This window comes from Tiliqua scincoides, chromosome 6, assembly GCF_035046505.1.
Source record: "Tiliqua scincoides isolate rTilSci1 chromosome 6, rTilSci1.hap2, whole genome shotgun sequence".
In the NCBI taxonomy this organism is placed as follows: domain Eukaryota; kingdom Metazoa; phylum Chordata; class Lepidosauria; order Squamata; family Scincidae; genus Tiliqua; species Tiliqua scincoides.
This window is the reverse complement of record NC_089826.1, coordinates 3155586-3170195: the sequence shown is the minus strand read 5'-3', so window position 1 is coordinate 3170195 and position 14610 is coordinate 3155586. Positions and strand designations below refer to the sequence as shown.

The 14610-nt window shown below is 43.6% G+C and overlaps 1 protein-coding gene across 1 annotated transcript in view; it reads right to left on the bottom strand.

The window, feature by feature from the left end:
• Positions 1-14610, bottom strand: part of DNAAF9 (dynein axonemal assembly factor 9) — a 78982-nt gene that overhangs the window by 18836 nt on the left and 45536 nt on the right. Inside the window, exons 22-30 of the mRNA XM_066632162.1 lie at positions 12818-12964; positions 10159-10247; positions 9041-9139; positions 7267-7384; positions 6810-6898; positions 6398-6556; positions 3742-3867; positions 2000-2037; positions 184-316 (exon numbers count right to left, since the gene is read on the bottom strand). Coding sequence (XP_066488259.1) covers positions 184-316; positions 2000-2037; positions 3742-3867; positions 6398-6556; positions 6810-6898; positions 7267-7384; positions 9041-9139; positions 10159-10247; positions 12818-12964 — 998 coding nt within the window. The remainder of the gene's footprint in view (positions 1-183; positions 317-1999; positions 2038-3741; positions 3868-6397; positions 6557-6809; positions 6899-7266; positions 7385-9040; positions 9140-10158; positions 10248-12817; positions 12965-14610) is intronic.

The following is a 14610-nucleotide window of genomic DNA, read 5'->3' as shown; positions in this document are numbered from 1 at the left end:
AAAAAAAGTCAGCACATTCTCAACAGCTGAGGTTTCTCAGCAGCAAGACTGGAGCTAAGACAAGCAATATGAGATGGCTCAGACTTTTTCCCCTCCATGAAACACCAATAAGAGTTGGATTTTCCCCCCGCTTTAAAATAAGCAGACTGCGTGCTACGGAGATCAGAGAAACATCCACATTACCTAGTCACAACTCCATTTTCTGCCAGGATAAACGAAATGGCAGGATTCGCTGCCCGGATGAGGTTCTGAAGCTGGACAAAGAGCAGGTTCCTCTGCTCAGTCTGACTGGTGAAGACCACGTTGCTCACCAAACCTGCCAGAGGAAGTTGGCCAACTGTTTAAAATCAAGCATTCTCCAGGGACTGCGCCTCTCAAAACCGAGGTGCATTCAAAGTGTAAGGGAGGCACTTCTCAGGAGGTGCAAGTTCTCCCTGTCACTTGCACACACCTTGTCCAAACTGGGAGGCACTCATCTCTCTCAAGTCATGAGAAAATCAAGATGCATTTCCCAATTCTAATCAATGTCATTGTTGGGGACTATTGGAATGGTCCTCAATTCTTGCCAGTTTGGCTCCTGCTACAGGCCTCCATCACTCCACTTTTATCCATTTACCTCCAGAGCAAGAAGAACAAACTGTATGCCAATGGCAAATCTTGCTTCTACATGACAGGGAGGTTCAAAAGGCTGCTCTCTTCAACAAGTGATGCTTGCCATGACAACAGCTGAGAGCTCCTGCTTTAAAATTTCCCATTTAAAATTTAAGGGGCATCCCTTCAGAAGGAGAGTGGAAATCTGGAGTGCTGTTTCACTATATTTGGGAGATGTAGCTGCATCACAGCTGGCACACTCATCAGATGGGCTTCGTGCAGCAGCTCTGCTGGCTTCCGAAGAGTTGCCTGCCATTCCCATTGTCCTGAGTGGCTGGGTTTCTGGTTAGAGCCACAAAACAGCAAATGTCTTAATACCCAATGTCTTAAGAAGTTTCCCCCCTCCCCACCCCTGCTACATTCAAAACAAATGGCCACAGGGTGAAAGCAGTCATCTGGCATGAGTCTCTTGAAGTCTCCTCATAGCAACTCTCACTTTCCTTGCACACACTCTCTCTCTCTCTCTCACTCTCTCACACACACACTGTCTGATGCTAAGATACACATTTGGACAAGTCCATAAAATGTCAGAAGCGAGCTTTATTGAGCAGAAACATTGGGTCAAGCACCTGCAACCACTCATTAAAGTGGCAATCAATTGACTGTAACCTTCTTCAAGTAGAGGATATGCAACTACTGAACTCAGAACGCACATCTTAACCAGGTTCCTACTCTCTCATGGCAAGTGGAAAGAAAAAAACAACAAAAGGTCAATTCTTGGCTCCTCTTTAAGTTTGAGACATTGGGCCTTAGTAGCATAGCTAAGCCAGGGCCAGGAGGTACACTGCCCCACTGGCTGAATGCTGGTTTTCCACCATCTCCACTGGGGGTATAGGGGTGACAGCGCTCAACCCAAGTGCATGGCAAACACTGCAATATTGGCCCTCCTGCCCACCCTCGACTCCATATGGCTACAAACGGAGCCATTTCCAGGGTCATGCACAAGGGGGGCCATGTGCAAGGGGGTGACAATGTTGTGATGTGAGGGGGTGTCACCTGGCCCCGGGTACCCCCCCCAGCTATGCTACTGTTGGGCCCTCTCTTTTCTTTTATGCCTCCTTTGTGCCTCCATGTGACAGGGACACAGAAAAGAGTGACTTTTTTTCCATTCAAATTTGAAAGGATTTAGCCAAGGTGTTTTAGACTGTATTGGGCTGAGAATCTGGCTGATTTATTCCTAGGTTAATGCTGTGATCACCAGTTTAAATAATCATTTCCTACCTTGCCCTGACCTGTCATGTTTTTCTGAAGCACACTAGACTACTGGCACCTCAAGGCAGCAGTCTCCACAAATCTTAGTTTTGTAAGACATTCATACTTTCCTGTATGAAAGTTTTAAGAGTATTACCTTGTGAACACTGATCCAGGAACTTGGGGAAAAGAAATCTGCAAAACAAAAACACACACATGAGCAAGCAAAGGCCGAGTGTTGGGAAGTTGAAGAACATCAACAGAGACTTGCTAGACTTTATCAGGCTATCTTACAAATAAGACTATTGGCTGACAAGCCTGGATATATCTACCCAGACAGATGGCAAAACTCCAGCGCCTCAAATAGAGAACTTTACCTTTTTGCCATGTGAGATCCTTTAAATTGGAAACATCAGGGACCCAGGATTTTAGTATGCAAAACACATGCTCTGCTACCAACATATGCCTTACTCACAACTATCCCCTGCATAAAGGAGATGGAATTTGAACCTAAGGCCTGAACCTAAGAGAAAGTACTGTGACTAACTGCTGTGTTACTGGTTACAATATAAATGTTCTAAAAGAAATATTAGCTCCCAGTGTGGGATGCATTCACTATGTGTTTTTGATCACATGAATTACCTTCTGTGCTGCTGACATGCAACATGAGGAGGACATGCAACATGAGGAAACATGAGGAGTCTCCTGTTGTAACAAGTGAAATGACCTGCTATTTGGGGCATCACTGCAGCAAAAACTTAGATCCTCTTTTATGTAAATGCCTGCAGAAGCTCAAGCCTTTGTGAACGGTTGACCTGAGCGCTCAAAATGCCTGCCTCTACTGTCTCCCCAATCCCCCAAAAGACAACAACCTAACCTTAGGAATGCGAAAGGAGGCCTATCTCCGAGGGCCTAAAGGGACCCTTTTCCTGCTGGGGACTAGGATAACGTTCCAGAATCTCCAGCAGGAAACTTCTGTTGGGGAGATAGTACATCAAGCAACATGACATAAACAGCCATCGGTTTATCCTTGGATGTTCTGAGCCTCGCTGCCCTAGTCCCTGGTGGGAAAGGACATCCTGCCAGGGTCCTTGAAGTGGCCACTGCTACTATCACCTCTACCTTCCCATGGATAAGTACTTGGTTCTGGAGAAGGTAATGGACTTGAAGTGAGCAAGCACAGGCCTGTTTGCTTGCTTGAAATAGGTTGTGAGACAGATGGTGCTTTTTCACTCCAGTTTGTAAACGGAACACCTGGATCAAACACCTCTGACACCTATAGGGCCAATTTTGTTCATATGGCAAAAGGAAGAGAAATGCAGAATTAATAAGAAGCTGACAGGTGGCCGTTCTGTGCTTGAACGCATGCCCATTAGCCTGCTGTCCATTCTGCTGCCTATGGGCAGCACCAATTTCAGAAATGCATCCAATTTGGGGGGGGGGGGCTTTAGACAAGGTCAGCAGTTTGAAAGTGGCAACTCTAAACACCCTCACAAAGCATCTGTGTTGTGCAGTTTAAGATATTAGGTTTGATGTCAACATCTGCCAAGGGTCCCGAGTTTGATTGCAAGGCTTTTTCCTTCCCACCCTCCATCAAGGCATCCTCCAGAATCTGGGATAGCTTGCCAAGAATTTATCACTGGAAATCAGGGCAGCTTTTGCTTCAGAGATGACCAACAACAGATCTATTAATCTGAATCCTCCTCACTACTCTTCCTCTAAGAAAATTTGGTTCACTTTTCTTATCTAATCTGGCAAATTTGCAGAATTTGGCTTCCCTGGTTGCAGCATTTTAGACTTCAATATGACTGAAGAGAACCAGCCTCCCCAGGCATAGCAGTATGACCTCTACAGAGAACGAGCTCTCCCACTATCAAGAGAAGGGACTTGAAAGTGCACCTGTGTTCCATATAGCAACTAAGTGGTTCCACACAAGTGGAGACTGCTCCGATGACGAAAGAGGCCTTCACGGCAGCATCTGGGTGAGTCTGAAAGGCCTGCACAACATCAATCACATCTGTGTATCTGCAGAGAGAACAAAGTAGAGAGTTGTGAGGTGACGGGGCATTACGAGAACTACGCCAATGCCGGCAATTTCTGTGCACACAGTCACAATTCCAAGAAAGTGCTTGTTCTCCTGTTCCCAGGGCAAACAAACAAAACAAAAAAAATCAAAATCTGGCACTGTTACAGCAATTTATGTAAGGGGAAAAGTTGTTCAGGTCAAATAGCTGCACAAGAAGGAAACTTAATGGTTTCAAGACTCCATCATGGGCAGTTATGTGCAAAGCAAGGAAGTGAAATTTAACAGCATTACATCTGTGGCAATCAGAATAACTCAGTTTGTCAGGCACAATAGATGATGTGTCTTTCTTAAAAACTAAGGTAAAGAATGAACGGAATACCCCTAAACATTTACTCTACACCCACCCTATGCTGCTCCAAACACCATCCTATCGGAATGCCCGCCAAGAGGAACAAGTGAGACATAGGTGAGGTCAGGATATCTGACACATGAGTAGTGGGAGAGGGAGCAAAGGGCAATTACATATACCCTAGGACAAGGGTGCCCAAACCCCCGCCCGGGGGTCACTTGCGGCCCTCAAGGCCTCTCTATGTGGCCCTCAGGGAGCCCCTAGCCTCCAATGAGCCTCTGGCCCTCCGGAGATTTGTTGGAGCCCACACTGGCTCACTGCAACTGCTCTCAGCGTGAGGGCAACTGTTTGGCCTCTCGAGTGAGCTGTGGGATGAGGGCTCCCTCCATTGCTTGTTGTTTCATGTCTGTGATGCAGTAGCAGCAGGAAAGGAAAGGCCAGCCTTGCTTTGTGCAAGGCCTTTTATAGGCCTTGAACTACTGCAAGACCTTCATTCATTCATATAAGTTCATCTTTAAAACACGGTGTCAGAGAGATGATGTGGCCCTCCTGCCAAAAGCTTTGGACACCCCTGCCCTAGGACACTGCTAAACTGGTCCTTAAAGAAAGACAACCTGAAAGAGAAGGACGGACTGTTCCAGACACATACAAAGACATGAGGGGCAATAAAGTATACAATGACTACCAAGACGGGGCATTTGGTTTTTTAGGAAGGAAAAGAACAAACCTGAACAAGCATCTCAGCTGCAGAACCATTTCTCAGTCATATTTATAGGTGTGTTAAAGTTGCGGGGGGGGAGCACTTTCTCCCTTCCACAATAATGTTAGAATTCAGGGTCACCCCATACTGTTGATCGGCAGTAAGTTCAGGAAATTAGGTTACCAAGCAATGCATAATTAATTCCATAAATTAACTGCCAAAATATGCTGTGATGGCCTCAAGCTTCGAAGGATTAAAAAGGGATCAACCAAGTTCAAAGAAGTAAGATCCACCTACTGCTATCTACCCAGTAGTTAAATGAAACCTCAAGTTCAGAAGATGCCTCTGTTTAAATACCAGAAGCACAGCAGGGGAGAGCTGTTGCCTTCATGTCTGCTTGTGAACAGCCTGGAGGCACACAGCTGGTCACCAATGGAAACAGGAGTCTGGACTAGAGAGACACCTGACCTCATGCAGCAGGACTTTGATGATGTTCTTAAGTTGCTCTTCTCCTTCAGGTGTCAGCTTTCTCTACTGAGAGAAGAGGCAAAAGGAGCAGCAGACCAATTGGAATATGATTCTTTTTTATCAAGTGGGCCCATGGGCATGTGGGGGTATCACTGCTGGTCTGGGTGACCAGTTCCAAGAGGACTGGATGCCTCCTCAAGCAGACTGGACAAGGTGTGGGAATGATGGAGCCTTTAACCGGGCCGTAGCCCCAGACTTTCATGTCTGTACCTTAAAACACTTGCATTGCACTGCAAGGGTCAGGTTTTCTAGTTTCCACTGTGCTCACTGCATTCTCAAACTGCCAAAAGTTCCTATTTTATCTGTTGCAGATGGATTTCTCTGAAGGACTTTTAAGATTTGTTGTGTGTTCTCAAAGCCAAGTGGCAGAGTCTACTTGAATCTGCTTCTTAAAACTTTAAATGGAATTGCCTTAAGGCATTATATTTAAGGCTTCCAAGTTCAGTCCACAGCTCCCTTGAATTAAGCAGCACTTCCCCTGGGATAGGAGTTGATGGGGCTCCACCCAAAACTCACAACAATTTGCCTGAGCCTTTTCCATGCTGCATTTCCCATTCAGCTAAAATGCACGGAACACGAGATACTGGATGAGAGGCCTGAGTTTTTAGGCATGAAGGAAGGAGCCTGAGTGCTTTTTTACTTGGTGCCTTGGGGCCACTTGAAACATTTTTTTCCCCTAAATTCAGCACACATGAAAAGCCTCTGACTTATGAAGCTGGATGTGCATCCTAACATCTTAAGATTTTTTTTAAGGCATTTTTGTCTCACTGTCCAAGATCTGGATTTTATATGCAGTAAAGCAGATGATTAACCCCCCCGAGAAAAATACTGAAAATCAATATAAAAACAGCCTGTTTCTTGCAGGAAAATGTATCTTACACTATTGCTATGAAGGTGATATTTTCTAAGAACATTCCACACATGAATTCTGAAGACACAAGAAGTTTCTTACTCTTGTAAAACCACCAGCAGCCTCATTTTCTTCCGACTGTAGGCTGCAAGATGGACATTGCAATTGTGCTGGGATTCAACAACACTTGTCAGGTACTTCTGGAAGTGGGTGGCACTGAAACACTCGGGGCTGTCCATAGTTTGGCGATAAATGAGCCACCTAAAATATACCAGAGGCAGAAGTCAGGTTATTTTCTACCAGTACTGTATGTAGCATTATTTTTGTGTCTGCCTGAACCAGAACAGCAAAAAAGAACACCTGTCTTGGAAAGAGACCCCTGGCAAAAATGGAACCTTTTCAGGTTAGGACTGGCCCAAAGCCCGGAAGAGAGCCTAAGCTCTGATCAGGTGCTAGGGCATCAATTTTAAAATGTTATGACATTAAAGAAGAGAGAAAGCAAAGCTCTACTAACCTTCCATATTCTTTGTTAAAAGTGACCAGGAAAGAACAGAGATCATTTGAGCGACATCCTGGAAGGCCCCCTAAGATGGTGATCACCACCTCAAACAAGAAAGAACAGCATTGCATTATTGTTACATGCAGCGCTCACCTTCAAAGGAGCTAAAATGGGGGGCTAACGTTCAAAGAAGCTAAAAAGGGAGCAGATGTGCTGAAAATGTCTTCTTCGCATCGGGAGAGGGGACTACACAGATTCTTTGTGGCAGAGAGTTTTTGGAACAGGTAAAACAATAATATCATGATAGGCAACTACAAGCAGATGGAATATTGCAACCAGGTTGCCACCTTTTGGGAATGAAAGAAACTGATAAAGAAAAGCAAATAAAAATATATAAAACAACACACACACACACACACACACACCCCTTGAAAAAGTAAAAAGACAACAAGTCTCAGTTTGGATGTCTTACCTTATCAACCTCTGTCTGATTGTCAGGAATAGCTTCCGACTGTTGCAACAAGATTGGCAGATGGGCCCTTGTCACTGGCTCACAGCTGATGCTGCTGACCGTGAAGTGTTGCAGAAAACTTTGAAGGAATAAGAAAGGGTACAGTTGTACGCTACTGCATGGGAGCACTTCCTGTTAGGCAAGGCAATTCTCTGGGAGGCCTGAATGACTATTATGGAACCCGCCTAGTATGGAAACTAGCTGTCTAAAATACACAAAACACCCTGAGAATCCAATTAAGATCCAAGCATTAGAAAGGGCAACATAATTTTAAAAAACAAACCCATGCTGGGATCTCCCATCCCTCAAGCTGCTTCCTTACAACCCCAATCACCAGGTAGCACAAACAGGAGCAGCAAGAAAGCACTAAAATAGTAAATCTCTTAAACAGACCAAAGCGTGTGAGCCACACCGCAACCCAGACACGGAGAGCAAGCAGACTCTATCTCAGGGTCTGGGTCAGAATGAAAAAGTTCCGTTCTGACACCAAGTGCAATGACTGGATAAGTGACAAGCATGAGCAAAACCCATCAAGCTGCCACAAGAAAAAGATGAAGAATATTCATATACAGTTGCCCCTTGTCTTAGGCACAGTTGATTTGTGCTAATTCAATTTCATACCACTGAATTACCAAAAGAAAAAGTCAGCAGTTTAAAGAGTGCAGGCAATTTCATCCACCATCGCACTTACTAAATACATGGCTGAGAGTGAGCATGAGATCAGAAAACAAATCTGCTGTTCTGTCCATTCCTGGATGTCTCTTATTTTTTAAGAGACAATACACATTTTCCAGATGTCAGAGATTTTATTTTTTTTTAAATTATATTAAAACAACAAAAATTAACAAATAGAAATCAAAATAAAAACAGGTATTGAAAGTTGTGTTACAAATGTGGAGTTCTAAATCTACATTACTCTGTTCTTTTACAGAATCGTATAACATATTAGTATCACATCTTAAACAGGCTATTGGTTATTTCTAAAATGTCAGTGATTTTCAAGGCAATTTTGAGCATTTTGCTATTTTGGCTTTACACACTGATTCTAGAATATAAACCTATGAGATGGGGGGCAACTGTACTGCTTTTCATCAAAGAGGGTTTACAAAATCTGTAATATTGAACCACCTTTTAAGGTTGACATCTGAAAACGTCAGAAAACGTCAGTCCAAACCACAACAGCAAGATTCCTGTCTAGAACCGGCCAACAACAGTATCTCTCATCAAACTTGGAACAGCTTTACTGGTTGCTGGTCCATTTCTGAGCATGTAATTGATGGTGCTGATGCTTACTTATAAAGCTCAGGATTGATTCGGTCCAAGCACCTGCCTGTGTCTTAAGAGCAAAGACTCTTCTCCAAGGGATTCCCACCTTCACAGGAGAGGAAGGTGTTCACCTGGGAAACTGTGGCACTCTCATCTATACAATTTCCTTCCTGGGGAGACTCATTCCATGCCTACTCTTTTAGCAGACCATCTCAGTTTTCTCAGGCTTTTAAGTCTGCGATTGAGGTTGTTTTTGTACCCTATTTTCTTGTTGTGTTTTTTGTCCTTATCCTTTTCCTGTGATGGTTTGGTGATCAGCTTTGTTTGTCATAACTGATATTTGTGATTTATATTAGCTGACTGAATGATGGGAAAGCGGGTTTTAGAATCCTAAAATAAAGTTATGGGTCTAGGAAGATGTGGGAGTGATTTGTCCTGAGCTCTACTGAGAGGCTGCCATCATACTTACCTGTTCAGATCTGGGAGACTTGCAGATATTCTCAGCTGGCTCCACCTTTCCCCAGCAGGACAGGAAGACATGTCAAACAGTTTCTGCATGCTGGCATGCCTAGAGCAGCACACACAAACAATGGCTGTGATTAGGAAGACACCATCAGTTTCTTTTCATTGCAAAATGACAACCTCCCAGAACATCTCGATGACACCCCCTTCCTCAATTCCTTCAACCTCTCCTTAAACCCATCTATTCCCCAAAGCTCTTGACAAAACCTTAGTTCCCAGGCCCCACATAACTGAACCAAGGTATGAGTAACTAAAATCACAGTGCGCTGTTTTTGTCTCCCCTGCCTCCCCCTCTCTCCCCCCCTCCTCTGTTGTCTCCCTAGTGATTTCTAGATCACAAGGTCCTCAGGGTAGGGATCTGTCCCTTCGTTCTTTGGACAGTGCCATATTCACTGGAACCAATATAGGAGAGAGAAAGTTTCGCTTGATCTTAGCCAAAAGGCCAAGCAGCAACTACACAAGCAACTATGCAATATCAATACGATTCCTGAAATGCTAAATACACAAGAGACCCCACTCTACACAAACTTAATAAAAGGATATTTATACCCCCAAGGGAGGGTATAAAAGGGGTCCATATTGAGTATAAAGGAGGGGAATTAGTTGCTCCATGAGGGTTTTTAAGAGGTCTTTAGAGGTATAAAGCAGTCCTTAGTAGATATTAAGGGAATATTAAGCATGCTTAGATGGTATTAACAGGTCCTTAGGGGGTATTAGGGGTATTAAGAGTTCCTTGGGGTATATGGTCCTTGGGCCACACTCTTTATGAGGTATAAAGGGGTATTAAATTGTCCTTAGTTGTATAAAGCTGGTATTAAGGGGTCTCTAGGAGGTGGTAAGTGGTTCAAAGGGGTATTAAAGAGTTGTTAGGGGGTATGGAGGGGTATGAATATGTCATTGGTGGTATTAAGGGGTTTTATGGGTACTAAGGGTTCCTTAGGGCGTGGTAAGAGGAAGGGGTCCTTGGGACTATTAAGGGGGTATTAAGGATGTTTATCCTTAACAAAAATTTCATGCAACAAACGTTCATGCAATTCTACAGGTGGGGAATAGTCATCAGCTCACAATCTCTCGTGTTCCATCGGCAGGCACGCATCTTGGCTCATCTTTAAATTTATCCCCGACTTCCCCCGCTGCTGCCAGGCAGAGAAAACCTATGAAGAAGAATTAAAGCCAAATTACACAATTTAAATATTACATTTAATACCTTCACTGAAATTCTGAAGTGAGCCACCAAAAACCTTAGCCACAGAGTTCTGAGTAACATTATTACAATTTAAATTTAAACTCCTCACTATATATGGCAGTTAACCTGGTTTGAAAAATAGGGATTCCTCAGTTACGATAAGATTAGAATGTCCATGTGATATTTTAGGACCTCCTCTCCATCTAGTGAAAAAGTGATGTGTACAGGTTGGGGGGGGCAAGTTCTACTCTTGTTTGAATGACCAAAAAATCCTCAAAAGCAGTGCATGTAAGGTGCCAGGTGTCAGACTGATGCCTCCCAAAGCACTGTTTAATGTTTTAGTTATTCTTTATATTACAGATGCCTGGACCAGAATTGATTATTTCTATTTATAATGAGAAAAGTGCATAGAAAGCGATGATATATGTTCAATTCTCCAAACAGACAGAGTTCACACTTTTCTCAATATCACCAAAAGTAGTTCTAGGGGTGAATAGTACCCCTCAAATCTTTAATTTAATTTCCCAGTTAAAATTTTCCTTTGGACTGCCTTCCCCCCCATCATAGCTAGCTACAGAGTTCACGTTCGGAAATATTTTCTGCTTTGGCTTCTAGGGTTCTGTTTACCCCTATTGCAGTCACACATTTTGCAAGAAACCTGTTACCTCACAGTTTGGCACAGTGAAGAGGTCAGAATGACTCCTTTCCTCAAGAGTCTTTAGACAAACACTTGTTCTCTATTTACATAACAGATCTTCACAAAACGCATCTTGAATGGCAACTTTCAAGCATCTTTGCAGCCTACCTTTGAACAATGCAAATGAAGATTTAACTAAATGGTGGGACAGAATCTTATCACTTGAGCTTCCCATACATTGTTAGAGTTAAAAGATTATTCATTCATTCAAAATATTTATGACTGCCTTTACTATCTAAGAGGAGGCATTCCAGGCAACTTGCAACATCCTTTTAAGTTTTCTAACTTAACCATTAAACAAGGCAAACACAGCACAAAAATTTCTTAAGCACCACATTGTAAAGGTTTGTTTACTGGATGTGGTTAGCTACTTCCTTTTGTCTGACTAGCAACTGGAGAAGAAAACCTGCTCATTTCCTGCATCTTCTGATTGTCAAAAGAAAGGGATGCAATATATACAATAGTGAAAAGGGATTCCATGGAACAAACTGCCATGGTATTATTGGAAGAATCTCCTGAATCAGCATTTCTCCGTTGCTGGCACAATGCGCCGTTTTATGTTTAAAAACAAAACAAAAACAGTAGAATCTCTTAGACCCTGCTGGCCATTTTTGTAGGTGTTACTGATGCCAATGATAAATTTGAAACTACATAATTTTACTGAAAGAGGAAAGTTATCAATAACAAGTGTTAGTTTTACTTGCAAATGGTCTCCCTCATGTAATTAATTGGTTTTCACCTTTTCATACTGCCCTTCCTCCAAATTGCTCAGGGCAGAGTACACAGCTGCTCCCCTCCTTTTGTCCTCATAACAACCCTGTGGGGTAGGTGAAGCTGAGAGAAAGTGTCTGGCCCAAGGTCACCCAGGAAGCTTCATGGCTGAGGGGGGATACGAACCTGGATCTTCCAGGACTAAGTCCACCTCCCAAACCACTACACCACCCTGGCTCTTTTACTTTTATGGCTGTCTTGGGGGACCACCTTTGACTCCAATACCACCACCTATGACTCCAATTCTCAGCTGACACAATAAATCTTGACACTGACCAGGGGCTTGAGCTTTGCTTTCTAGAACAGCCAGGAGCTGATGCCATCTCTAATAATAAATCCCAGTATTAAGACAAAAACCAAACATACTCGAAGACTTTAAAATACTTTATTTAACAACCAAGGAAATGATCCATTTTGCATCTCAATGTCAATGCAATTATGTTTTGAGTCTCCTCTCCCTATAATCAGTGCTAACTAAACCATTACTCTTAAGAAAAGATAAAGATTGAGCACTGGGTAAACACTGAGCACTGTTCCCACTCAGGGAGAAGTTCAGGGGTTATCATTTCATGTTTGTTTTCCCTAACTTCAACCACCACCACCATGTATGGTTGGCAGGAGTTATATTAGCAAACTTCCACCCCAGGGCTATCAACTATCTTTTCACCTGCAGCTCTGGGAAGGAGCAGAATCCACTACTTCCAATCACTTTGACTGTGAATGACACATGTCGCTGTGGCAGCCGACTCTGGGACTCAAAAAGCAAAAGAAAGTTCGAGAGCCTAACAATGGAGAGGAGGGATATGGTGGGCGTTCTTCACACCAAAGTCATTTCTTATAATTTAGTGATGAAGCAGAAGCAGCACAAGAAGGCAAAAGAATGTCTATCACCTGTTCATATCAGACAAAATTAATGCACTTTTGCCCCAGTAAGGGAAAGAGGACCAGAAGGATATCATTATTATTTCGTTACACCTAATTTTCATCTGTCAGACTCTGTCCTTCACATGCACGAGCAGAGAAGCAGCCTTTTGCATACTGATAAAAGAAAAATACCTCATTCACATTACCTGAGAGTAGAAGGCTTTGTAAAGCTTTGACTTTGGGAACAGTGCAATCATCAGGAAATTGCTTGGGGTGTGAAACTGGACTGGCAAATGAGCCAGCAGGGTGCTTTTGTAGTCGATGAGGAGAGCAGCAACAACACTGGTGGAGTCCTAGAAAGCAGAAAAACAAATGCTGTAATATGTGAAGCTGTTGTAGGGGCCAAGCTGCAAACCAGAACATCCCTCGCTTGAACCTTGTCTAAGCCACAAGCTCAGCAGATGGCCTTCCAAAAGCCATTCCCTTTCTGCCTCAGTTCTCCCAACATCTATAACCTTGGGATAATACTTAGACACTTTGCAGGGTTGCCGCACATTTACAAACTGCCTTGCCATTCACACACATTCACTGGGCAGGGCAGAGCTTCCTCTCTGGTGACAACACAACTCTAAACATGTGAATCCCTTCTACCCCCGGCTCTCCAGCTGCCCACTGGGACGTTATTCTGCCAAGCTTTTATTAACACTGACTTTTATGGCAGCAGTTTTAATCGGGAGAAGTGTTTCTGCTTGGGGGGGGGGGGGCTATGTGCTTTGACATCAGTGACTCCATGCTTAGAGACAAGAGTAAAACTAAATGCTTACAAACCTCTTGCTTGCTAAGTTAGTGAAATAGCTTCATGCCCTCACCCAGTGCTTTTAGTCCCAGTTACCCAGTGCCTCGGTCCTTGAAGATAACCACAGGGCCAGTCTGTGTAAATACCCTGTTATCTTGCAAGAGCAGCAAAATGTATCCGGAGGAAGGACATCACTACCAAAAGGAGGGGCAGAGGGGAGCTTGGGTGAGGAAGGGGTGGAAGTTTACTGAGCTTTAGCCTGTTGAATCGCATTGCTTTGAACTGAGTATAAAAGGCTGGTTGCGTTCAGTTGAACTTTGTACATGATCCGACAACATCCTCCTTGTGCCTTGCTTGATTAACCTGCAATAAATAGCTGTTCCTGCATCTTCCACTGTGTTACTGGACCAAGGCACACTAGACACAACTCCACGCTGCCCCCAGGTTTTGGGGAGGCAACATTAACGACATCAATGAACACAGTAAAAAACATTAATGTTTCACTTAAGAGCCATCCCAAAGCACCAATATAAAGCAGCTGCCTCCTTAAATTCCTTCAGTCTCCAAGTGCTTGGCAAAAGGTGGCTGCTTTACTTTCTAAGGTGAAAATAGATGCAGGCAAGTTAGTTACAGGAGGGCAAATTTTTCATAACAGAGGCCTCCTCAGAGACAGCACTGCTCCAAATACATGCGAGCTTTCAAAATGATGGAACTCTAAGCAGTCTCCACTACATTGTACAAGTGCATGGGGATCCTCACAAGGTAGAAGACACTCTCCAAAGTACCTGGGATACAAATTGTAAAGGGATTTGGTTCACCCCAGCACCTTGCACTGATTCGGGACACCAGTCAGCAACCTGTAGAGTCTTTTCAAACCCATGCCAATATGCTACCAGGTGCTGACCCCTGCTAAAAAGAAAAACAGGTGCAGAATGGACCATCTGCAGCTTCCAAGAGCAGCTCCACAAAGAGTGTGTTACAGTAATATAATCTGACAAGCAAAAATGCCAGGAAAATGGACCTGGATTCCTAACACTTTGGGCTGAGCAAGGACATTGTCCATGGCATTTAAAGTCTCTCAACAAGTTGCTCTCAGATGAGAAGGTCACATTCAACAGCTGCCTAACTCCCTTTCTGTTCAAGGCAACTGCAATGATGGGTTCCCGTGTATGCACTTTGAGCGCTCGTTCCCATTTTGCAACT